Here is a 25,244-nt window from a genome sequence, read left to right on the forward strand (position 1 = left end):
CCCATGATTTTGTCATCACCGTGGCAGTTCACACATGTGAGGCACTGTCTGTGGAGGTGCTGGGAACCCCCAGATAGGAGCGGCTGCTTCCTCACCAGACCCAGTACTTCACTCCCTGGCTGGAGATCTCAGGGATTCTTCCAGATCTGAGCTTCCCAACAGGAATGGGCTAGGGGTGTGGCTCTTGGTTCAGCCTGGTGAAGCACGAGGTCTTCTTTAATCCAGCTGCTGCTGGTTATGAGCAGGCCTGCAGTTTACCCCCACACCACACCAGCGCCATCATTCTTTCCGCATGCTCTGACGGAAAGCGTGGTCTAAGTGGCTGCAGTGATTAACCTTGGCTGTCAACTTGACTGGATTAGGAGATCCCTAGGGAGGTGAGGGAACTATAAGGGTATTAACCTCATCCACGGATTAACCCACTGATAAATTCCTAACTGAATGGGCTACTGGGAAAGGGCTTGGTTGGAGACAGCAGATCACTGAGGGTGAGGCTCCAAATGGATATCTTTTCTACAGCTTTCTGCTTTCTGGTTGCCGTCTGCCATGTTTCTGCCTTGGAACCAGCCAACCATGGACTGAAGTCCCTGACACCATGAGCCAAAATGATAAACCATTCCTCCTTTAAGTTGTATATGTCAGGTATTTTGTCCCAGAAACAGAAAGGTTATTTAAAAAAAACAAAACAAAAACTCCTGACCATTTTCCACTTACTCCAACACATGACACAGATCTGTACTCAAGTTGAGTCCTGTGATTATACCCTTCCAACTCTCAGCAGGACTGATTCCTCCCTGTTAGGGATCCAGCTTGTGGCTTATAGAGCAGCCTGGAGCCTTCTGTTCCGGGCTGGCCGGACCTGGTGGTGACTCACTGGCTCCCTGCTGGAAATCCACACTGTCTTAGCTGTAGCCCACACTCATCCTCTTCCAGATCCAGCCTGGCACACAGCCCTCTGCTGTGAGATTATATCTCTTGTTGGAAAGTCTTGGCTATCTGCTTAAATATTATTTTATCTACTGTTATAGAATGAAGGCCACTAAACAAGAAACTGACTGTTTACTTGACATCTGCTTATAGGGAAAAATAAAGGGGGGCAGTAAGAAACTGACAGTATCATGCTTCTGTTCATAGCACACAAATTTTCTCTTACACAAGTACAACCCCACAGACATGCATGCCTCTCCAGATGTTGTGTTGGGATTCACAGGAGAGACGGGCCTTAAGACTCAAAGAAAATTTGAAAGGCTAATTATATTCATTTGAAAGGAGCCACAAATACATACTTGGAATGAAGAGCAGATACAGTAAACAAGGTCAAATAAATATGAACAAAGAATTGAAAAGACGTGAGAAAAAACTGATTGATCTCAGTACTGATCCAAAAACACGAAGAGGAAAGTGAATCTCTAGAAAAAGTGTATGCTGCGTGTTTATGGAAGGAAAACACTGAGAATCTGGTCTGCTGGGTCTGTAATTTTGTGTGCTGTTGTGTTCTGTTGCTCGTGGCAGTGCTGATTTCTGCATCATTCTCATGTACATCTCGCACGCTGAGTCCACACTGCCCACCCCAATCTGTTTCCCCTACTGCACATACATCTTCTTTATTTTTTTTTTCTTTTTGTCTTTTTCTTTTTTATTGGTACCAGGGATCGAACTCACAACCACACACTTGCAAGGAAGGCGCTTATGCCGCTGAGCTAAATCCTCAGCCCCTACACATACACCTTCTAACGCCACTGACCAGCTTACTGTGCTGCTAGTTTCCTGTCTGTCTGCCCCAAGGGCCACCTGGAGGAGGACTGGGCTATGTGCTAGTGCTCTGGGGCTGCTGGCACACAGTGGGCCTCCGAATTTGATGAACTGGCCGCTGTGCACGGGAGCTACAGTGGATGCAAATCAGGTCCCCGGTGACTGCCCACTCCTGTCCCGTCTCCTCCATCATATCAGACGGCGCCAGCCAGATGACTGAGACTCACAGGACCGCACTTTATTTTAAGACCTGATTTTTTTGCCGTGGTTTTCTACCGATTCTTCTAGGATGGTGTCATCTTCTTCCACAGTGACCAGGATCTTCTTGCCCACTAGACTGAAGATGTCTTCAGGAGGACAGCCTTTGGGCTCACTGACCTTCACAGTGAGCATGTCCAGTGTGAGGACAGTGCCTTCTGGAATCCTCACTTTGGCCACCACAGACTTGCCCAGCTGTGGACAAGAGGAACACCCAGTGTCAGAGTCCGAGGCCACACCTGCACACTGCCGCCCTCTTAGAGTCCCTGGGGGCTCAAGACACCTTGAAGGCAGGAACTCTGTTTGTGTCTACAGCACCCAGAACAGCATCTCTCCCAGGCAGGGACTTTGCCACCATGGGGGGACTTCACAGACTCTAGGGGGGCTGTACAGTGGATTGCAGAGGAAAACAGTTAGGCTATGCAGCCGGCCAGCCGGGTTCAGTCCCTGGCACCCTGGGATAAGGTGTTTGGCTTCACTGTAAAACAGGAAATACAGTGCCAGTACCTTGTCAGCTCATAGAGATGCTATGGGATAAATCTGGAATATACAATACTCTCAGTACTGAAAACTGTAATTACTTTGTCATCCTCTAATTCGACATCTGGACATCTTGTAAACATGGGGAAACTGAGGCCCACAGAGGGCAGCCTGGCCTAGATGACAACCTCAAGAAGTGGTGGTGAACCTCTGAGTTCAATGATACAAATGGCCGGCCGCAGCACGCAGGCCATCGGTTTGCCACCCCTGACCTAGAGGAGGAGGGTGACGACCAACCTTCTGCTCCTAAGGGACACAAACCCACTGCCACTTTGTTTAGTGAAACAGAACGTGGAGTTGGTGAAGGTGACGCAAAGGGGAGGCTCTAAGAGGGAACAGACAGGACAGGCAAGTGAGGGGGATGAAGGCTGCTGAAGCTCACAATCAAGGTTTCTGCCCCTATAAATGATCCAAAATCAGTCTCCTGCTACCTTAGCCTACACTATCCATAGAGGAGCCCAAGAAACCAATTCTGCTTGGACTGTTTGTTAGGAAAAATGTCCATTAGCTGCTGCTGATCAGATCATGCACCTGTGTGTTTACACAGGTAGATTACAAGCTCAACGGTTCCTAGTACAATTCCAGTTCCTAGTACAACTGTCTCCCCTTTTCTTCTGCAAGCTAGCTGTGTTCTTTTCACTAATCATTTCCCAGGATATACGTATATTTCATTAGGAGGGGTGGCAGCAGGCCAGCCCCACTAGAATAAAAAGATGACAACATCCCCCAAGCCTGGGGTTGACCTCTGCCCCAACCCCGGGAGCCTGCAGCAGATGGGCAGATCCAGGGTTCCTGGTTCTGGGGTTTGGGGGCAGGAAAGTTCAGGCCACAGCTTCCAAAAAGCCTAGAAGGTCAGTGTACCAGATGGTGCGTCTAAGCCTCACCACCACATGTGTCTGAAGGCTGACGTGGCCCAAGGAATATCTGCACTGTCACCAGCCGCCGTTCACCCAGTGTGTCCCCAGCAGGAATGCCACACTCTCTTCCCAGTGTCTCAGGGCTGCCCTACTCGATCCAGCTCTAGTTTTGGCTCTACTTAGGGCTTTAGCCCTGCACACCTCTGGGAGACCAAGACCAGTGGGGGCCACTGAGACTTAGTGGGAGACTCTAACATAACCCAAGGTGGCTGGAGAAATGGCCAGACTTTCAGTTGCACATTTTCCCTGCAGCGGCGCGCAGGCCTGAAGTCATAGGGAGGGACAGGTGTACATCAGAGCCGTGCGGAGACAGGCAGCACCCACCTTCTCATTGCACGCCATCTCACAGGGCAGCATCTGCTTGGTCGGCGAGCCCAGGGCCCTCTCCACAAGCCGCACAGACCGCACCAGCTCAGCCAGTTCTCCAGGTTCCAGTGAGGCCGAGTGGTCACTCCCCTTCCAGGTCTTGTCCAAAGTTATGTGACGTTCCAACACCTTGGCCCCCAAAGCCACTGCAGCCACAGATATCGCTATGCCTGTTTCGTGCCCCGAGTACCCTATGGGAATGTCAGGAAAGAGCTTCTGGTATTCCTTTAACATAGAAAAAGGAAAACGATGTCATCTATGGTGGTACTTCATGCGTATCTCTGCAGTCAGGCAGACGTAAGGTGAGCTACTCACTAGCTGCACAACCACAGGTGACATGTCGGGGTTCTGAGCCTCTCTCCTGGAAAAACAGTATTGCCTGCCCAGGACTGCTATGAATGCACTAAAACAATGGTTACCATCATCATTAAGAATGCATTTTATGAATACTTTGCCCTACACAAATCAGCAGGAATAAAAACTTAAACGAAATCTCTAAGCTCAGAAAGTTCCTGTCACATTCAATTAGTCTATACTAAAAGCAACTGTGTTATATGCACAAATATCAATTATATATACACAGCCCAATCTCAAAACAATCTGTTTGAAGAAATGCTGAATAATTAATCGGTTATTTATAAATCACATGGTGGTCAGAGAGGTGGGTGGGCCCAACAGATGGGTTGGAAATCCCAAATGGTATCAACATGGAGAGAAATGGATCTCTACAACATACTGAGAGCCAGGTATGGTGGTGCATGCCTGTAATCCCAGAATTTGGGAGCCTGAGGCAGGAGTACTGCCAGGAGGTCGAGCCAGCCTAGCTAACAAAGTGAATTTAAGGCTAGCCTGAATTGCATGGCAAAATCCTGTATCAAAAGACAAAAAACAAAATGAACACAAACAAACAAACAAAAACAAAATCAAGAAAGAAAATGAAGGAAAATATCTTGAGTTACACATGTTAATAGTTATGGTAATCTCGGTGAGATGGGGTTACAGAGAAGTCCACTTTCTTTCTTTTTTGTGGGGGGAATCAAACTCACAACCTCACACCTGTCAGACAGGCGCTTATGCCACTGAACTAAATCCCCGGCCCAGAGTAGTTCACTTTCTATGCAATATATTTTAAAGTTAAGAAAAGATCATGTTTAAATTTAAAAAATAACATCATGTCTCTAATGTCAACAGCATGGCTAGAAGTAGAGGAAAATGATTAGGAATGGGAAGACAGAAAATTTGCATAAAAAGATGGCCATGAAAAGGGTGAACTTTAAGTTAAATATGATGACTGTATAGCAATGCATAAAAGGTTTATATGGAGAAAATAAGAATAGAATGTCAAATATCGTATAGATATATTTGTTTAAAGACTTACCTGTTTAACCACTGTTCTGACTTATAACCAGTTTCGTTTTGTTTGGTCTGGTTTGGTTTGGGTTTTGTGATAGGGTCTCACTGTGCAGCCCAGGCTGGCCTCAAATTCTTGGGGATCCTCCTGCCTTAGTCTCCCGAGTGCTGAGATTATAGGAGTCTATCACCATACCCAGCCCATCTTTTCTTTGTATAGCTCTGTGCATCCCGTTTATAGAGAGGCTCACCATGTAGACCATGTCTGATTTATACAAGACTGTAATTTTTGCTGATAGTACTATACAGTATCGTAGTTTTATGTTCTGTTACATATTACAGTACTACATGTAAGAGTTAGGCAAATATAAGCAAATTCATCAAGCCAGAGTTTCCTTTGACCATTTCCTTGTTAAACAGGAATGTCTGTACCAAAAGGACAATCCAAAAAGAAAATATTAATGATAATATCAAGCTCATGAATGTGTCTCTGTAGTTATCAGTGACGTATTTACAGTTCTGCTAATTTTACTATGTTTTTATGATTGCACACACCCATATTATCTTTCCATAGTTCCAAAGAACTTAAATTTTGGTTACTAGCAGGAGGAACTGATAGAGATGGCCTGAGATAACAGCAGACCAAAGGTCAGCAGGAGACAGCCCAAGCTCTAGACCAGCTTGGCCATAAGCTGTCGCAGCCCTCAGGCTGCCCCCTAGGAGTGGGCTTCACCATGTGTAAAGTGACTGACTTAGAGCAGACAAAACTCTGGGAGACAGACGCTCCCTCGAGGCTCTCAGTATAACCCATCTGAGCATCAGGGGGTGCTCAGCGTTTAAAAATAAGCCAGCCAGCAAATAGCAAGGCAGAAAAGGCCAGAGTTTCAAGGCCTTTTACAACTCCATATGAAAACAGACAGACATTTGTACCCCAAGGATCACAACAACATTATTCCTAATAGCTAAAAAAAAGTAAAACAATGGCAACACCCAAAGACAGAAGACACAGAACATAATTTATACGTACACTGAAATATTCAGCCTTAAAAAAGACATAGAATAGCTGGGGGTGGTGGCATGTGGCTATAATCCTGGAAACTGGAAGCTGAGGGTCCAGAGGACTCAAATTTGAGCCCAGCCTAGGCAGTAACTTATTAAGACTCTCAAAGAAAAAAATGCTGAGGGAAAAAAGAAAAAGAAAATTGACATATGAACTCTGAAGACCAAACAAAAAGAGGTAGAAGCAGAAGGACACAGGCAAATACTGTGTAATTCCACTTAAACAAAGTCCCTGGAGTAGTCAAACAAACAGAGACATAAATAAAGTGTTGGCTGCCAGAGCTGAGAGAGAGGAGAAACGGGGAGTTAGTCCAGAGTTTCAGTTCACGAGGGTAAAACAGCTCTGGAGAAGGCTGGGTGTGCTGTGTGCTCAGCAACGCAAATGCACTTCACTGCCATGGAGCTGTTCCATCAGAAGTGGTTAAGAGGGTGAATCATGTGTACATCTGAGCACAGTTTAAAAAGTAGACAATACTGGGTAAAAGGGCGTGAACCAGCAATCACAGAAGAGGGACCTCTAATAGCACACACAGGTAAGTGTGCATAAAGCAACCATGAGGATTATATGTCTCTTTCTCTCTCCTCTCTCGTCTTTTTGAGACAGGTCTCGTTATGCAGTTCAGACTGGCCTTGAACTCATAGGATCCTTCTGCCTCAGCCTCCAGAGTGCTGGGATTACAGGTGTGGCCACCACACCCAGTTACATTTTATAATGGGAGAAACTAAGATTAGCCTTAAGAAAATTTATGTGCTTCCTCAACCCCACAAACTGTCTAACAGCAAGACTGTCACAGGATATCTAAATTACGGAGTCTGCCATGTCTGGCTAGAGTTGCATTATGATAAAGGCTAGGGCAGCAGGTGAGGTGTGTCCATCTGCAGGAGAGCCTTGGCCTTGCAGCTGTGATGCCGGATCCAGTTCTCAGTACCACCCCCCTCCAAAAACAAAAGGAAAACCATTGTGCGGTGGCCTGGTGGGACCACAGCCTCCCCCATGCTCACCGCGATGACTCGCAGGTTGACGTCCTCAGGCTGGAGCGGGTACGCGCTGGTGCACTGTAGGAAACAGAAGTTGGGGTTCAGGGGCTTCACGATCTGGTAGACTTGCTTCATGGTATCCATCGATTGCATCCCACTGGAGATCACCATTGGACGACCTGAGAGACCAGAGTGTCTTTAATCTGGGGATTTCAGCCTCTGCCTTACATACACCCCGGGTGTCAGCCTCACTATCTAAGCGCGCCTGCAAACACCTCTGCAGACACTGTGCCGCCACAGCTGAGTGTGAGGGCGAGGGTGCTGAGACCCTGCTGTCAGCCCCGGAAGGGCAGCTACCCTCCACCCCAACGTCTGTCTTCAGCAGAGAACTCAATGACGAGATGGGAATTTCACATTTCTGAGGAGGAAGAGGAGCACTTTGAAGCTCAGGGCTTCCACAGTATGCACAAGCTGAACATCGCTAATCTGAAAATCCGAAACACTCTGCAGAATGGAACACTTCTGTTCAGAGAAGGGGGAATCATCGGGTAGTAGGGCAGCAAGGCTGAGCTGAAGGCCAGAGCTGCCACTTACAGTGGCTCCCGGGCAGAGCTCAACCCTCTCTGAGTCCCAGGGCTCCCTCCTGTGAAATCAGTATAAGGCGTCACAGTCACAGGACCGGCTGCCATCCTGAGGTCGCCAGGGTGTTCACATGAGACAGCTAGTGTCCTAAAATCACTTCACAAACGATGGCCCACAGCCAGCAGGTAGGCCACACCCACAGAATGCTGCTCAAATCACAGTTTCTTCTCTAAGTTTTGCTTTTTCTCTTTTTTCCCGGTGGAGGGCACTGAACATAGCATCTGCACGCTGGGCATTTTTTAATTTTTTGTTTTGAGACAAGGTCTTGTGAAGTCACTAAGTTGCCCAGGCTGGTACTGAATTTGTAATCCTTCTGCTGAAGCCTCACACAGTGTTGGGATTACAGACAAGCATCACCTTAATTTCTTATAAATTAAAAAGAACTGTACTTTGTCACTGACACATAAAAACTGTACGTATTTATGGGGTACCATGTGGTATTTTGATGAACATATACAGGGTAAGCATGCCTGTCAACTTACATATCATTTCCTCATGGTGAAAACATTTAATCCTTGCTTCTAGCTTTTTCCGGAATAAACAATACTCTATGGTTAGGTGTAATCATCCCACTGTGCAAAGATTCTAACTTCTTTTAACTATACGGGTACCCATTAACCAGTCTCTCCCCATATTCCCTCCCCCATGCTCCCCAGCCTCTGATAACTACCATTGTACTCTCAACTTCTAAAAAATTAGCTTCACTTTTTGTTTGTTTGTTCATGTGTCATTTCAAGACAGGATCTCACTATGCAGTTCAGGCTGGCCTTGGGCTCACTTTGTAGCCTAGCCTGGTCTCGAACTTGCAACAATCCTCCTGCCTCAGCCTCCCAAGTGCTGGGATTACAGGTGTGCATCACTGCACCCAGGACCAGCTTCACATTTTTTAATTTAAAAAACTTCAGCTGGGCGTGGTGGCTCACACCTACAATCCAAACACTTAGGAAGCTGAGGCAAGAAGATTGTAATGAGTTTGAGGCCAGTCTGGGCTACAGTGAGTCTACGGCCAGGCCTAAACTGCATAGTGAAACCCTGTCTCACCATCATATCCTTAACTTCTTGCAAGTTAGTAAATTAAAAGGTGGGAGTGTAGGCTGATGGAAGAGAGCTTTCTAAAGTTTGTCTGTCTTTACAAACTCTGTTTCAAAGCGGGCTACCACTAACAGAATAAAAAATAAAGATTTGGACTTGGTTGGGTTTGATGTCAAAAATGAGATACTTACCCTTTTTGGCTGTCTTTTCCAGATAAGGGAAATTGTTAGTGTCTCCAGATCCAACTTTAAAAAATGGAACATTCAGTTCATGCAGAAACTCAACCGCCATCTACAATATAAAGAGGGAGCCCTCATTCACTGCTGTTCCAATGCACTGTCCTTGTGGCAAAGGCGTAAGTAGAGGTGACAGAGTCGTCCTCTTACTCAGCGTGGAAGACTCAAAACTTGGAAGCAGCGGGGCTGGGGATTTAGCTCAGCGGCATAAGCACCTGCCTTGCAAGCAGGCAGTCATGGGTTCGATCCCTGGTACCGATAAAAAGGAAAAAGACAAAAACAAAAACACAAAAAACAAAAAACTTGGAAGCAGGGAGCGTGCGTTCTCAGACATCTCACCGCAAACCGCAACATTCACTCCTGGCCACCCTCCTGCTGGTCAAACACACATTTAGTGCTGGCCTGAACTGGCTCCAGGAATTGGAGAGGAATTACATCACCGCCCCAGGACCTGTGAGCAAATGTGAACCCATCATAACTAACCCTGAGGCAGAAAGCCGGGTGGAGACAAGGGGGCAGTCCTCTGAGGCTTGACCCTTCAATCAGGACCAAGCAGCCAGGGAAAGAGGTCACTCTCATCTTTGCCGAACAAGGGAAATAGAGCAGCTGGTGGCCCACAGCTGGCAGGGCCCACCAGACAGACTAGCAAGGCTCAGTCACCTTCTTCTGACCCAAGATGAATGCCCAGGGCTACCTACCTAGGGCCCTTGCTGCTATTACTGGGATTCATCATCCTATCATCAGGAAGTGCCAAGAGACGGGGACATGTGGGCAAGCACTTGCCGGAGGACAGGAGGACAGTTACCAGAGTAAAATCTCAGGTGGCTTTTAAATAACAAGGCCTCAGAACAATTACTTTTTAATGAAGACCTCTGTCCAGTTTGACTGAGGTATAATCGGTTTGTCAAAAGCTGCACATAATGTACAAAATCTGAGTCAGGACACATGTGCCTATGTGTTACCATCACCACAAAGTAATAAACGCACCCATCATCTCCAGTTTTGGGGTCTGTTTACTTATTTATTTTTTAATTTGAGATGGAAGCGCAAACCTCAGAATGGTTCCAAATACCTAAGTTCCATCATTAAAATACGCCTAAAAATTAATAAATAAGCTAGGACCTCATGTACTAGGCCAGTGCTTCTAACACTTCATGATGTGTACATCAGTCACCCAGGGATTCCTTTCCTTCCACCATTCTCTTTTTCCCTTTCTCTGTTTATGTGTCACACTATTAACCATCCCTCAAAAGAAGAGACTAAAAAAATTTTTTAACGTATTGATTAAATAAAGTTTAGTCTTCCCAGCCATCTGACTCTATCAGGCGGACGAAGCCAGTATTTTCCATGTCCAGAAGGAAACATTATCCTGAGACTTATTCCTGGTAACATTCAAATGGTGGGACAGTAACCCTCCAGGGAATGTGCAGATGGATAAGCCCGCTCAGGAGAGGGCAGAGCAAGCAGACGTGAGGAAGAGGTTCCATGAAGAAAAACACCTACAGAGACTGTGAGGTCCGCATGAATTCTATCATTTTCAGATGATAAAAAGGAAGAATTCCTACAAGGAGGGGAAGCCTGTGCCTACCTTTGCAGCCCCTTCTGGGGAAACCACCGCCACCTTGTGCCCATTTAGAAAACTGCCACTCTGGTTCCACACCCTGCAGAGAATCCAGCTTCAGTCACCTGGATCTTAACCTCCTGGACAGCACCACTGAGCTCCTGGGACCTCTCAGGCCATGTCACAGCCCAGAGTCCCCTCCCTTCACAGCCTCTTTGATTTCCCCTAGCCTACCCTCTCCACTGCTGAGTCCACTTGGGCACAAAAACGCCAGGTAGACTCAGGCAGTCTCCCTGCCTCTCATCCCATGACACAGAGGTTTCGGGGTCTGTCTGGAAGCAACTCAGTCACATGAGACCCTCCTCTGGGACCCTCCTCTGGGACTTGGCTGGACTCAGGATGCACAAACCAACAGACTGATTTGGGGGAACAACTCTGCCAAGAGTCCCAGCCCACCAACCTGTCTGACCAGAGCTAGCATCTGCCAACCTGTTCGGCTTAGGACACTGTAAACACTCAGCTCAGCTCATTAGTGAGAGTCGGAAACACGCCCTGAGGACCCCCTTGCAGCGTGATGCGCTGAGAAGCTTCAGCAGCCACAGATCTCAGGAAGGAAAGGAGGAGGATGTTTCTACGGCCTGTTCCACTCCCATTTCTGGACCCCACAGGACAGTGATGAGCTGGGGAGAACAGAGGACACTCCAGAAGGCGGTAGCCCACACATGTGCACAAGGGCACCATGCCACCTGCTGCTGGGTGGCCACAGAGGGAGAAGAGGAAGACAGAAAGGCCTGCAGAGGTAAGTGCTAGGGGGAAAGGGTAGCAGCCAAGGCGAACCTTTTAGAGCTCCCAACGATACGGACAGCCCGCTGCGGCACACGGGTCATCCATTTGCCACCTCTGTAGCAGGATGTCCACTGCACATGACAGAAGCAGCTCTTCAGCTACCAACATGGCCTTGGGTTCCCTCTGCTGCTGACAGAACCGTCCAGTCATGCGAAAGGCCCTCTGCTTATTTCAGCTGAGTTCTATATGCCTCTGCGTCTTTCTGCCAGAAGTCCTGGTAGTTTTATTGACCTTAATAATGTTCAGCTCCACCTTAACCTTTCCTTGGCAAACAGAGAACACCCTAGAACAGCATACAGAGTGGAGAAAAGCAGCACTCACCACATGCCTACTGTCTATAAGGAAGTCAGGATGGGTAAACGCTAGAGCCACAGCTCAGTAAACACGGAACAAGGAACAGGAGACCAATAACTGCTGGACAGGAAATGCTGGCTCAGCAGACACCTGCCAGGCAAAGCTAGTTAACTCTTACAAAAGTCCTAAGAATCCATTTTCCAGCCAGTGATGTACCCTGTGATCCGGTCAGCCAGGAGGCTGAGACAAGAGGACTTCAAATTTGAGCCCAGCCCAGACAATTTAGCAAGATCCTGTCTCAAAATTTTAAAGGTAGGAGGGGTGCGGCTGGGGATACAGCCTACCGCCTGAAAGTCTGAAAGTCTGAATTCAATCTCTAATACGAGAGAGCAAGAGAGAGAGAGAGACAGAGAGAGAGAGAGAGAGAGAGAGAGAGAGAGAGAGAGAGAGAAAGAGAGAGAGAGAGAAACAGACAGAAAAGAGACAGACAGAAACACAAAAAGAAAGAAAGGAGGGACAGGGAGACAGCATTTTCCTCTTCCAGTCTGAGCCCAGGTAGCCAGGAGACCAGCCGGAACAAAGGGCACTCAGAACAAAGAGCTTCTCTGGCCAAACCAGTTAAAGCAGGAAATAGCAGAGGGTCCCAGAGAACAGGCTGGCTGTCACCGGCAGCAGACCTGGCCCTGACCTCACCCTCAGTGCCCCGCCACACAGAAGGTGCCAGCACCCGGATCTGAGCACAGAGCACAGCTCCAGAGCAGGAGGCCCGATCACTACCCAGATGGTTCCCTGGGAGCGGAGGGAAAGGGAACCAAGGGGTGCAGACGGGGGCAGCACCACACCCAACCCCTCTCTGTCCTCCACCGCTTCTGGTCGTCAAGCATCGCACAGGGAAGGAACACCCTGAGAAGGGCCTTTTCCTCAGCAGCCACTGCTGTGAGGAGGTGCTTATCTCTGACAGTCAGAGCCAGGAACATGGAGCTGAAGGGTAGGCTGAGGCAGGAAAGCCCACATTGGCTTGGTGACATTGTGGTTCTACGCTGACTGGGATGTCAGGAGAGCCACAGCCCACTGACAACAGCTTATTCACACACAGAAAACGAAACAGAGGCGGGGAGAGAAGGGCCCGCCAAGGTCACCCTGAAAGTTAGGGGCAGAGTCAAGGCAAGTTCCCACATGCCCTGGTCCTTAGCCTGACCTGCTTTTCTTCCCTGGAACTCACATGTGCTGCGCCCTGGCTGCATGAAGTGCTTTACATCAATAAGCACACTTGATTCTCCCAGCTGTAGCTGGGAAGGCACTCACAACTCCCACTGTTTGCTTTTTTCTGTTTTCCTTTGACACCCTCCAAATCCTAGTCTTCAAAACTTTACTGTATTGCCTACAGATTATAGTTCAGACGCTTAGTTAACAGTTAGATCTCAAACAGCAAGTGGCCTTTGTCCAAATCCCCAAAGCCTCCTCCTCTCCCTTAATTAGCTATAAAAACTATGGAGAGGGAAACAAACAGGTTTATGTCAAGGCACCAAACTGCCTGGTGCCCAACTCCGTGGTCAGTTAGCCAGATGTGGAAGGTCTTGTAACCTTCCAAAGCAGCGACAGTGCTGCAAAAAGGTGGTATCCATGGAAACCCTTTGACCCTGTGACCTCACACAGGGGTCTACATCAGAGGAGAAAAGGATTCGAGGCCAACCAGCCAGCAGTTTTGATGACCAAAGCTGACAGACCACTGCAGTTCTGAAAGAAACCTCGTTCGTTTCTGAAATCTCAATGTCCCATGGGTGACTTTCTTGAGAACACTGCAATATAACAAACTCTACTTTATAGCTAAAGAAACAGGCACGAAAAGATAACACAGATCTACCAGGAGTGACAGGCAGCACCAAATTCAAATCTAGCATCTGACCCTAGAGCCCATCCACTCAGCCACAGGACCCAAGTCTGGGCAGAGCCACACACACAGCAGAAGCATGCTCCCAGCAGCAGGGATGGTGACCTGCACAGCCAAGCAAGGCGCTGTCCAACAAGACTGCACACCGTGCACGCAGCCAGGACCTGCACCATGCAGCCGGGGTATGTAGCATATGCAGGAGTCTGCAGCACCCAGCAGAGATGTACACCACGCCCCCAAAGTGTACACAACTTCTCATGCTGCCCTGGTGGTTAGATTTTGTGTTTTTGAGTCTCACTATGCAGTTCAGGATGGCCTTGAGCTCACTTTGTAACCCAGGCTGGTCTCAAACTCACGATTCTCTAGCCTGATTCTCCTGCCTCAGTCTCCTGAGTACTGGGATTACAGGTGTGCACCACCACACCTGGCTTCAACATTTAGATCTTTATATTCTTAAAATTTCCTGCGGGGTAGGGGGTGTGGCTAAGCATATGTCACTCACCTAGCAAATAGGGAGCTTTGAGTTTGATCCTCCGCACTGCAAAAGAAGGTTACTGAGGACTCTAAAGAGCTGCTGTTTAGATGAGAGCTATCTATCTATCTATCTATCTATCTATCTGATTAAAAATTAAAACAGGAATTCCAGCTAGGCTCAATGGCCCATGCCTATAACCCTAGTTACTCAGGAGGCTGAGGCAGGTAGATTGCAAGTCCAAGGCCAGCCCGCACAATTTAGTGACATACTATCTGAAAATTAAAAAAAAAAATTAAAAGAGCTGGGGATGTAGTTGGGAGATAGAATGCTTGCCTAGCATACCATGAAGCACTGGGTTCAAACCCTAATACCAAAATACCAACAAAAATCTGAGGAAATTTGAAATTTCTTTTTAAATTCTGAGCAAACTGTAGTGGGCCAGGGAAGTGGCTCAGTGGTTGTGCACTTGCCTAGCATGTGTAAGACCCTGGGTTAAATGCCCAGTACTAAGACAACTGTAGATTTGTAAGGGGCCATGAGAGATAACAGAGACCCTATGTGCCTTTTCGCCCGATGGCCATATCATGTAAAACTGTTTCACAATACCATAGGTGTGTGTGGGCACTGAGTCACCAATCTTTCTCAGACTTTGCCGGGGTCACATGGGAGTCACTTGTGTATGCCTTTACTTAACTCCATGCCGTGTTAGCCGGGCGTGGTGGCTCACGCCTGTAATCCCAGCACTTGGGAGGCTGAGGCAGGAGGATCCTTGTGAGTTCGAGACCAGCCTAGGCTACAAAGTGAGCTCAAGGCCAGCCTGAACTGCACAGTGAGACTCTGTCTCAAAAAAACCTCCATGCAGTGTTACCACTGGCACAGACTCACGTGACCATCACCATGGTCAAGCCTAGGAGGTGCCACGGCCACAGGACCCTTCCTGTTATCACTGGTAACTACCCTCATTTCCCTCTAACCTTTGAAGACTTTTGCTCTCTATCTGCACAATGCTGTTCTATCAAGGTTACACGGGGTTTTTAGAACACAAATTTATAAAATATAAATTTATAAAGCTGAATTCGCTTGTCATAAAAGATTTAAGTCCTCTCTACAAATAATTTTTATGTCAATCTGATGAAGAACTAGTTATGACTAGAAAGTACCGACAGGGCAAGGCCATTATACATGTAATCAACTTCGCTTTTGGAAGACAAGAGTCTTCAGAGAGCAGCCAGCCAGGAAGAGAGCGTAGATGACATTTCCAGGTCTTTTTTGACCTCAGCTGTGTGGTGCAGGTCATGAGAAGAAAGCACAGAATGAACTGCTTTTCACCCTTGGCTCCACTGCCAGGCACAGGACAGACGTCACTCCCACTCACGCAGTGCTGCTCCTCCTCTCTTTCCTGCTGGTTTACCTGTTCACCCGCCAAGGAACATCTGCCTTCTAGTTTTGAACTACTACAAACACAGGTGTCACGGGGATTCCTGTGTGTGCTTTTGTTTTCTGGCAGTCCTGGGACAAGGTTTCGCTATGTACTCAGGCCAGTCTTGAACTCACTATATAGCCCATGCTAGTCTCAAATTCATAATCCTCCTGCCTCAGCCTCTTGGGTGCTAGAATTACTGGCATATACCACCAGGCCCAGCTTGTATATGATTTTGTGTGAACCAAAGATTTTTTAGGGTTACTACCAAATGAAAACTGAGGGACCATCACATGTCTAGTTTTAGAATCACATGTCTAGTTTTAGAATGAAACTACCACTGAAAGCAGGGTGACTTGGGCAATATGTGAGCTATGTCTCAATAAAACTGTTTGTGGATGGATGGATGGATGGGTGGATGGATGGATGGGCGTACATATGGATTAAGCAGGGTCTCACTATGTAGTACAGTGTGGGTTTAAACTTGCTTATGTAGCCCGGGCTGGTCTCGGACTCAGGGCAGTTTTCCTGCCTCTCAACCTCCTGCTGGGTTTGCAGCCATGTGCCACACCCCCAGTAAAGCAGTTTCTAAAACGAGGAAATTGCCATACTATTTTCTTGAGTGACCAGACCACCGTACATTCTCATCAGCAGTGAGAATCACACTTTCTCTGCACCCTTGACACCATTTGTCTTTATTGCCACTTTATATTTTAGCCAAGGTAAGGGCTGTACAATGACACTGTACTGTGATTTAAAACAGAAATTTTTAAAACATGAGCATAGACAACTACAAAATAATTAGATCAATTAGACACCATGGAAATTAAAACTGTTTAGTCAGCATGATTGCACACATCTGTAATCCCAGCACTGGGGAAGCTGAGGCAGGATGACTGCCATGAGTTCAAGGTCAGTCTGGGCTACATAATGAGTTCAAGGCCAGCTTGAACTACATAGAGAGACACTGTTTCAAAAAAAAAAAAAAAAAAATCCAACCTTCTCCCCTCAAAAAGAAAATTAAAGCAAACATTTGTGCTTTAAAGCAGCAGACTCCAGGGATCAGTTTTGTAGGAGACAATTTTTCCACAGATGGGATGGAGGTGGGGTAGTTTTAGGATCCTATTCTCATCAGGGGCATACAACCCTGATCCCTCACATGTGCAGTTCACAGTAGGGCTTCAGCTCCTCTAAGAATCTAACCCTATCACCAGGCAAAGTGAGGACTCAGCAGGCTGAAGCAGGAGGGGACTTCCAGGAGTTCAAGGGTAGCCTGGGCTACATAGTGAGTTCAAAGCCAGCCTAAACTATATAGCGAGACCTAACCCTGCCACTGACATGACTGGAGAGGGAGCGTAAGTAATAATTCAGTCCATGGGAAGGAGCTGTAAATACAGATGAAGTTCTGCTGCAGGGTGGGGACCCTGTTTTGTTTGTTTATTTATTTATTTATTTATTTATTTACTTATTTATTTTTTGGCACCGGGGATCGAACTCACCACTTGGTGCTCACCAGGCAGGCTCTTTTGCCGCCGAGCTAAATCCCCAGCCTGCCCGTTTAATTTAAAGGACACCTTCAAAAAAGTGAAAATGACAATCCATGGAATAGAAAATTCTTTTTAAGATTACTTATCTGACAAGGAGTTTATAGTTAGAATACATAAAGATAAATAACCCAATTAAAAATAGGCAAAGAATATGAAAAACTATTTCTCCAGAGAAGATACACAATGACTCACAAACATAAGAAAAGGGATTCATCGTTAGCCACCAGGGAAATGTAAATCAAAACCACAATGAGATCCCATCTTACATCCAACAGGATGGTTAGAATGAAGACATAACCGCAAATACTTGAGAGGATATAGAGAAACTGGAACGCTCACACACTGCTGCTGGGAATTCCTTAACAAAGTAAGACAGAGTTAACAAAGAGGCAGCAATTCTGCTATATACCCAAGAGAAATAAAATATATTTCCATACAGAAGCTGGAAAAGTGCTTCTAACACCATCACTCATAACAGCCAGAAAAGCAGAAATAACCCAAATGTCTACCTGCTGATGAGCGAGCAAATGGCATACTGAAAACACTGATTGTCTGGTCATAAAAAGGAAGTAATATAACATCGGTGAACCTTGAAAACATGATTCTACATGAAGCAGTCAGACTCAGTGGACTACATACTGTGTGATTCTATCCATATGCAACGGGCAGAGTGAGTACATTTATAGAGACACAAAACAGTGGTGCCTTTGGCTGGGAGAACAGCCGCAAGACTGGGAGGTGCTTTGTGTATTTGCTAATGGACAGCTTTTATTTTAGAGTGATTTTAAAATGTCCCAAAATTGGCTGTAGTAATGGATGCACAAATCTGTAAGGATAAAACCCACTCACCTATATACTTTAATTGGTGAACTGTACAGCATGTCAGTAAAGCAGTTAAACATATGCACACACGTACACACACACCACCACCATTTTCATCATTCACAGCCAGCACAATGTGATGACAAGTCACAAAACGTCTCAAAAACTGCACTACACACTTAAGGGACAGTGACAGTGAAAAGGGAACATATCCTCTAGTGTGACGGTGGAAATGGTGGTGACCCTTGTGGATCTCCTGAAAGGTTTCATGACTTCCCCAGGGACTCCTGGGCCACATTCTGGGAACCACTGTCATGTACATCTCATTAGTCTAGTTTGTTGTTTTTAATCATGACTACAGTGAAATTCTCAAATAACATCTCTTCCATTTTGCCTTAGCAAAGGAAGGTGAGGTTTAGGGAAAACTCTGTCCTGAGCAGGCAGCTCAGAACTGCAGGAGGGGTGAGCAAAGTACAGAGACTGATTTTCTTTTTAACACAGATTAGGCCTTTTCCATACTTTTGTGATATTAGACTCACATCCAAAGTTTTATCCAAGAATTGTAAGCCTATTTACATTTGGCTTAACAATTGGTTTCTTGAGCCCAGACCTACCCTCTAAGGACAAGGTCTTGATAATCGCTGGGATTTCTGTAGCAGCTCCTAAAGTGCAAGCTCAGAGATACAAAGACCTTGTGGTCAGGAGGGCAGTTCCTAGAGCTCTCCAGGAGCTCCTAGAGCTCTCTGACATTTAACTGTCAGTATCTGTGGTTCCCAGCTACTGACACCTTCCTGTGTGTTAGTCTCTTCACCTGTGAAATGGGGATAACAACTGTCTTACTTCAAGGGGTTGTTATAAGGAGCAAATGAGTTTGTAGACCGAAAATGCAGCACTCAGCCTAGAAAAGGTATAAAACACACGAATGGTTTTTTAACATGCAAATGTTAAATAGGATTATTCTCATCATTCAGATAGTTAATGGTAGAATCAGAAACAATATCTAAGTTTCCTGGATCCCAAAGCCCATGTTCTCTTCTCCTAAACTTTTTTTTTCTTGGTTTACACACCCTTCAAGGATCTGACGAAAGCCACCAATCCGCTTTTGGATGGCTCACTCATTCAACAAGTGATTTTTGAGTACCTACTGTGTGCCAGGCATGGAGATGTCAAGGTGGGGCACGGTTTAGCAGAGAGAAGCAACAGTTACAGTAATCACAGGAATAGAGCACTGTGAAAACTTATCAGGAGGGAGGAACCCTAGCCAAGCAGGGGCACAGGTAAAAATTCCCCAAGGAAATACTACTTACGCTGGGGTCAGGAAAGTGCCCACTTCTGGCATGTTTGGCTCCTAAGCTGAGAAACCTGACCTACCCTGATTTCCTCCAAGTGACTACCACGTTGAAAGAACAATATTCAACCAGAGTGATGTATCTGTTGAAAAACTGTCTTATTCTTCAGAAGACACCACGCAGAAATCTCAGACACTCTCCCAGGCCAGGGTACACTGTAAAGGATTGACACAGCTGCATCCCTGAAATGTCTCATGGGAGCTATTTCTCTCCTTGTCCAAACTGCACGAAATGAAGGCTGACACATCACCAGCTCTAACTGAACTTGGGCAAGCCCAGGTCTCAGATCTGGACCTGGATGAAGTGAAGACCCCACCTCAGCCTGCAAGGCACACATTCGCTGAAGATAAGCAGTGTGTCTCAGCAAGCAGGCAGGTTTCCCAAAGTCTAACCCCTTCCTGCCAAAGCAGCTCCTAGGCCTGGAGACTCCTGAGCCATCAGGGATGGAGAAGAGAGAAGGAGAGTTCAGATTCTCCGGAGTTGTCAGACACTCACTGTGTGATTCTAAGGCTCTAGGAACTGTGAAAAATGCTCTGCACGAGGCATCAGCTCTGTGCCTCCATACTGATTTTCTAGCCTGTAACACTGGAGAAACTTCTCAGCTCCTCTTTGCCTCTCTCTTCACCTACAGATGAGGGCACTGTAGGGATAAAACATACTACTGCAGATGAAGATGTGCTATGAATTATACCATGTGCTTCAAAAGCACAGAGTGGGATTGTTAAATGCATGACTCTATCTGCAGAATTTCATGCTGACCAATACTGTGACCTGGAGAATGAAGGAGGTCTGCAGAGCTGAAGCCTAAAAATGTCAAGCTTCCTGGAGGCCTAGGTTTCCACCTCCCTTCCTTTTTTACACTACCAATGGCACAAAGAAGCAGTTTTGCTCTAGAATATCTAGTACAAAATAAGTGAAAGTATTTCAAGAGCCATAAAATGTTCTTACATTTCATCTAATATCTATTTCTCAAGAGTGTCCTCATGAAAATAGCCTAGGACCCAGGAAAAAGATGCTCATCCCAGCAGTATTTATTAGCAGGAAAAAATTAAAAAGTAAATTTCATTCAAAAGCAGAGTATAACTGGGTGTGGTTGGCTCACGCCTGTAATTCCAATACTCAAGAGGCTGAGGCAGGAGGACCATTGTGAGTTCAAAACCAGCCTAGGCTACAAAGTGAACTCAAGGCTAGCCTGAACTGCATAGTGGGACCCTATTTCTCAAAAAGACTAAAAAACAAACAAACAAACATAAAAGCAGAGTATAAAGAGGTATGCTATAATATACCCTCCAAGTATTACAAGGCTAAGAATGGTGGTCCATGCTTGAAATCTGGGTGTATTCTGGGAAGCTGAGGCAGGAGGATCACAAATTCAAACCCAGGCTAGACAACTTAGCAAGTTTCTGTTCCAAACAGAAAATAAATAAATACATAGGGGTTGGTGCAAAGGCCCTGAATTAATACGTATTAATTCAAGAGGCTAAGCCAGGAAGATGGCTGAGTTCAGAGCCAACCTGGTCTACCTAGCAAGTTAAAGGCCATCCTAAATTACACAGCAAGATTCTGTCTCAAAAAAAAAAAAAAAAAAAAAAAACAATTTCGCTATGTAGTTCAGGCTGGCTTTGAATTCACGACATAGCCCAGGGTGGCCTTGAATTTCCAGCAGTTCCTCTTGCCTCGGGCTCCTGAGTGCTGGGATTACAGGCGTGCACCACTACACCTGGCTAAACCAACTGTACTATAAAGTACTATATTAACTGGAAAAAGCACACAGGAAACTAAATGTTACAAGCCAGGCAAACATGGCAACCAGGCAGTAAAACACATATAAAAACTTCAGGCGGAAGCTGAACAAAAGAGTTGCTATATATTTGCTTAGACATATGAATCTGTCTTCTCTCTCCCATTTTCTAAAGTCTCTGCACTATTCGAATATTGCACAACTACACTGTTTCAGATTCAGAAGAAAGCACACGAAGGAATTAGACAAAGTCACAGCGCAGATGGGACCAGACGGACACATGGCATGGGCTGGACTCTTCCAGGATATCAATGTGGCCAAGTCAGAAACCAGCCAGGACTGTGAGCCACGTCCTTCTGAATGACGCCAATGCCACCCCACCCAAGCCCACGAGGGCTGGTCAGTGAAGCATCCCAGCTCCTAATCCAGACCCTTTCCCCTGGGGATGCCTGGCCCACAAGCTTAAGGGATCCCAGTGGTCCAATGTGGCTGCCCTACTCCTAGACACAACTCAGTTCATAAACTACCCTGGACCCCAACCCCTGTTAGCTTCCCATTTAGTTGGGCCCAGAAAAAAGTGAGTTGGTGATGGAACTGGCTCTCGGTAAAAGCTACAAAGCTGCCTGCCAACCTCTGAGTTTCGTAACGTAGCAATGACAGAGTGCCAGAGGACTCACCTCATCCATGCCTGACGCAGTGAAGAAGATGTCGATCTCCCGGGCGTAGCGCTGCAGCTCCCGGTACTGCTCGTGGCTGAATTCCAGGTGCTGCTTATGTTCCCCATAGGTCTTCCCCCAAGAATGCTTCGAAGTATACGGCCTCTCCAAGGCTTTCCGATTAAACTTGAATTCCAGTTCACTCTTCTGGAACTTGGCACAATCAGCACCACACTCCTGCAACACACAGCAAGATGCCTGTCAGATGTGGGTTCTTGGAGAGCAGAAATGCTGGGGTGACTGCTATGATATCATTATCTTTAAAGACGAAACGGATTCACAGGCATCAAGGACCCCAAAGCGGAGCAGGGGAAGCAACCAAAGTCTGGAAGGAAGAAAAGATTGAGGATGGGGCCAGTGACTTAGCTCAGTGGCATAAGCGTCTGCCTGGCGAGTACAAGGTCATGAATTTGATCCCCGGTACCAAAAGAAAAGATTGAGGATGGGAGATCCCTCAACATTTTTCCTCTTAAAGTGCAAAAAAATTTTAGGGCTTTTTTACATTCTTTTGCACTGTAATGTTATAGGCCGCTGAGTTAATTAGAAATATTGGGGCTGGGGATTTAGCTCAGCGGCATAAGCACCTGCCTTGCTAGCAGGCGGTCGTGAGTTCGATCCCCGGTACCGATAAAAATGAAAAAAAGACAAAAAAAAAAAAAGAAATATTATAGGTAGTCAGATAGGGCTAGGCCCTCAAAGGAGCCAGCACACAAGACCAGATATCTTGTGACCTTAGAAAAGAAGCTCCACTGAGGGACAGATTTCCAGCCAAAGGACAAAACAAATATACCCACACCCTAAGTATAAACATAACTGATTGATATTCTAAATAAGTATCCATCACCTTGAGGAAGCCAGAAGCCACTAACCCAATTCCCTACAGGAAAAGGCCCTAGTCTGTATTCATGTCCAATTGGGGGATGACTCAATTCCCCATTGGATCCCAATTTAATCATTTTTACCTGAGCAATTACATTCCTAATCTTATTGGCTGACCATAGTTCTGTTCCACTTCATGCCCACCTGCGTGGAGTTCCCATTTTTCCCCACCATGAACTTGCCTCACCTCATGGTTTTGCTCTATGAAAATCCTTACAGAAGGCAGAGTCCTCAATAACCACTCGGGACCCCTTCTGTCTCTCTCTCAGACAGAAGCTTTCTTCCTCTCAAAAAATATATTCTGCTCTTAACCTCCATTATTTCTAAAATTCATTCTTCGATTTTAGAGAACATGAAATCTATCAAACATCCAGGAGGTTGGGAGTTTCTTTCCCCAATATTAGTAACATTAAAAGAAATCAAAGAGTTACAGAAGATTTTAAGTGCTGTAACACATTCAACAGAAGAGACTAAAATGAGCAGGGCTTAGGAAAGAAAATCAGATTCTGGCTTAATTTTGACCTTAACTCTCAAGACAAGTGCTACCTTTGGAGGGAAATAAATGGGCAAGGCTCTGTGGACCTTCTCTTACCTCAACAATAGCAACTTTGCAGAGAGCTGCCCTACATTTTAGCTTTCCTACAGGTAATTTGTTGTTCAAACAACAGGCTAAGGGGAGGAGACAGGCAAGCGTGAGAAATGACCTTAGTTTGATGATGTATACTGAGTAGAAACCACTATATAAAGCCAGATTGTCTGACTATAAAAGCAGCAATTCAATTACAAATTTGCCTCCCATCTCCCAGGACTCTTTCCATAAACTCAATATAAAGATTAGGCAAAACCCTCTAAAATCTTATCTGTCATTTTTGTTTGCTTTTGAGACAGGTCTTGGGACGCAGTGCAGGCTGGTCTTAAACTTGCTGGGATCCTCCCATCTCAGCCTCCCAAGTGCTGAGATTACAGGCCCACACCACCATACCCACCCTCACTGCCATTTTTGTAGACACGGAGGCATTCATGCTGTTGAAAACTTCTTGGGTCCAGAAACATGGATGCTGAGTCCCACTCCCACTCCTGGAAAAATTACAAGATGGCATGGCCAGGACTTCCAGCCAGGACTTTCAGACTGTTAGGACTGGAAATGGCCTCAGGCCGCAGACTTTGCACTACCTGGATGCAGACTCAAGACTCAAAGTGAGCTGACCAGTTGCTGTGTCTGGCAGACTCCTTTCTTAAAGGCTGCAAGACATATGTGCCTGGCCCTTGACTATGCCTGGGTTCTTGTTGTGCCAGGCCCTCAGCAAGAGGACAAGAAAGCTTCACGTGGAATGAGGCTCTGGCTCCACAACTTCTCAATTCGACCTCAGGAAGCAGATTTTGCCTGCAAAAGCGAAAAAGCTTGTTTCCACCTGGGCAAACCTGCCCCTTGCAGTTAGAGGACCAAAGTGAAACAGCAGAAACTGCTGATACAAAATCAGACAAGTTCCATTGCATTCCACATAACTGGCTGTGTGGCGGAGAAAATGGGCTCCTCTTTTCTTTTTCAAGCTTTTCTAAAAATGATTGTTTAATGCTATGGTGAACTATAGCTTCCAAAAGCAGCTACTGACACTGTTTTACCACAGTAAAACAGTGGGGTGGGGGCTGTAGCTCAGGGGTAGAACACTTGCTTAGTCTACGGGCGCAAGGTACTAGGTCTGATCCCCAGCACCACAAAACAAAAATAAAATATTACGTTGCAGACTGTAATGCTGATGGTTTCTTTGTTCAAGTTTTTACGGTTTCTCTACTGGCAAAATCAAGCTTCAAGACTCCATGAGAAACAAGGGCAAGATAAGATACTCCATTTACATCAAAATTTGAAAGCTGGAAGTACTTCATTAAGTTCCTAATTATATTTACATATTACGTTGTACGACATATTTTACTATAATAAAAATAACTGAACAAAATCTACTTTTAATATTGCAAACTGATTCACTGCACGAGTAAGCCAGCCCGTGTATAATACACTACGGGTAACTAAACTTACAAATATGACTCCACCTACAAATAGCAGAAAAGTGAAAAATTCTGAAATACAAGAATTTCAAGCAATTCTACTCTTTAAATTTTAAAGCACACACCTACACACCGTGCAAAAAGAAAACTAAGGCCTAGCGTGGAAAAGTCACCAGCCCAAGATTATCCAGTTAACTCCAGTGGGCTTCAAAAGGCAGAAAACACAACTGGAGAGCCTGGGAACAGGCAGGCTGCAGGGCACGGAAAGGAGAAGGCGTCCGGGCTCCCCGCTGCCGCGCCTCTCTCCCCGGGAGCTCGCCCCTCACCTTGGCGGTGCGGATCAGGCGTTTGGCCACCTCCAGGTCGCCCTGGTGGTTCTGGCCGATTTCGGCAATGATGAAGCATGGATGCTGCCCGCCTACCCAGCGCCCCGGGCACAGCTCCACTTCCAGCGGCATCGCAGCAGCGATCGCTCCTCAGCGCGGCCGTGGCAGCCGGAATCAGCGCAGCGCTCTGCCAGCAGTGTCCGCACGCCCCGCCACGTCAGCCCGTGGCTGCCGCGTAGCCAA

General features: G+C 46.3%; 1 protein-coding gene across 2 annotated transcripts; it reads right to left on the reverse strand.

Moving 5' to 3' along the window:
* Window positions 1–1,969: 1,969 nt before the first annotated feature.
* On the reverse strand, window positions 1,970–25,209 carry Nans (N-acetylneuraminate synthase). Of its 2 annotated transcripts, XM_003470887.5 has the most exons (6): window positions 25,002–25,209; window positions 21,754–21,969; window positions 9,086–9,185; window positions 7,245–7,399; window positions 3,792–4,058; window positions 1,970–2,205 (listed from the first exon to the last, which is right to left on the reverse strand). In XM_003470887.5, the coding sequence occupies exons 1-6, from the start codon at window positions 25,131–25,133 to the stop codon at window positions 1,996–1,998; spliced, it is 1,080 nt and encodes a 359-aa protein (XP_003470935.1). In that variant the 5' UTR covers window positions 25,134–25,209; the 3' UTR covers window positions 1,970–1,995. The 2 variants fall into 2 exon arrangements, with proteins under 2 accessions (XP_003470935.1, XP_063080975.1); XM_063224905.1 differs by lacking the exons at window positions 21,754–21,969; window positions 25,002–25,209 and adding an exon at window positions 11,529–11,694.
* Between the last annotated feature and the right edge of the window lie 35 nt (window positions 25,210–25,244).

Source organism: Cavia porcellus, unplaced genomic scaffold (assembly GCF_034190915.1).
Source record: "Cavia porcellus strain 051 isolate PalLab524CR breed Dunkin Hartley unplaced genomic scaffold, mCavPor4.1 scaffold_1, whole genome shotgun sequence".
NCBI lineage: Eukaryota > Metazoa > Chordata > Mammalia > Rodentia > Caviidae > Cavia > Cavia porcellus.

Bases quoted from the DNA above. Each gene is read 5' to 3' on its own strand.
- Nans (XM_003470887.5), bottom strand. From the start codon at position 25,133: ATGCCGCTGGAAGTGGAGCTGTGCCCGGGGCGCTGGGTAGGCGGGCAG. The intron at 9,186-21,753 runs GTGAGTCCTCTG...TTTATATTGTAG, and splicing joins CTGCGTCAGGCATGGATGAG to ATGGCGGTTGAGTTTCTGCA. The intron at 4,059-7,244 runs GTGAGCATGGGG...TCTATGTTAAAG, and splicing joins TCAACCTGCGAGTCATCGCG to GAATACCAGAAGCTCTTTCC.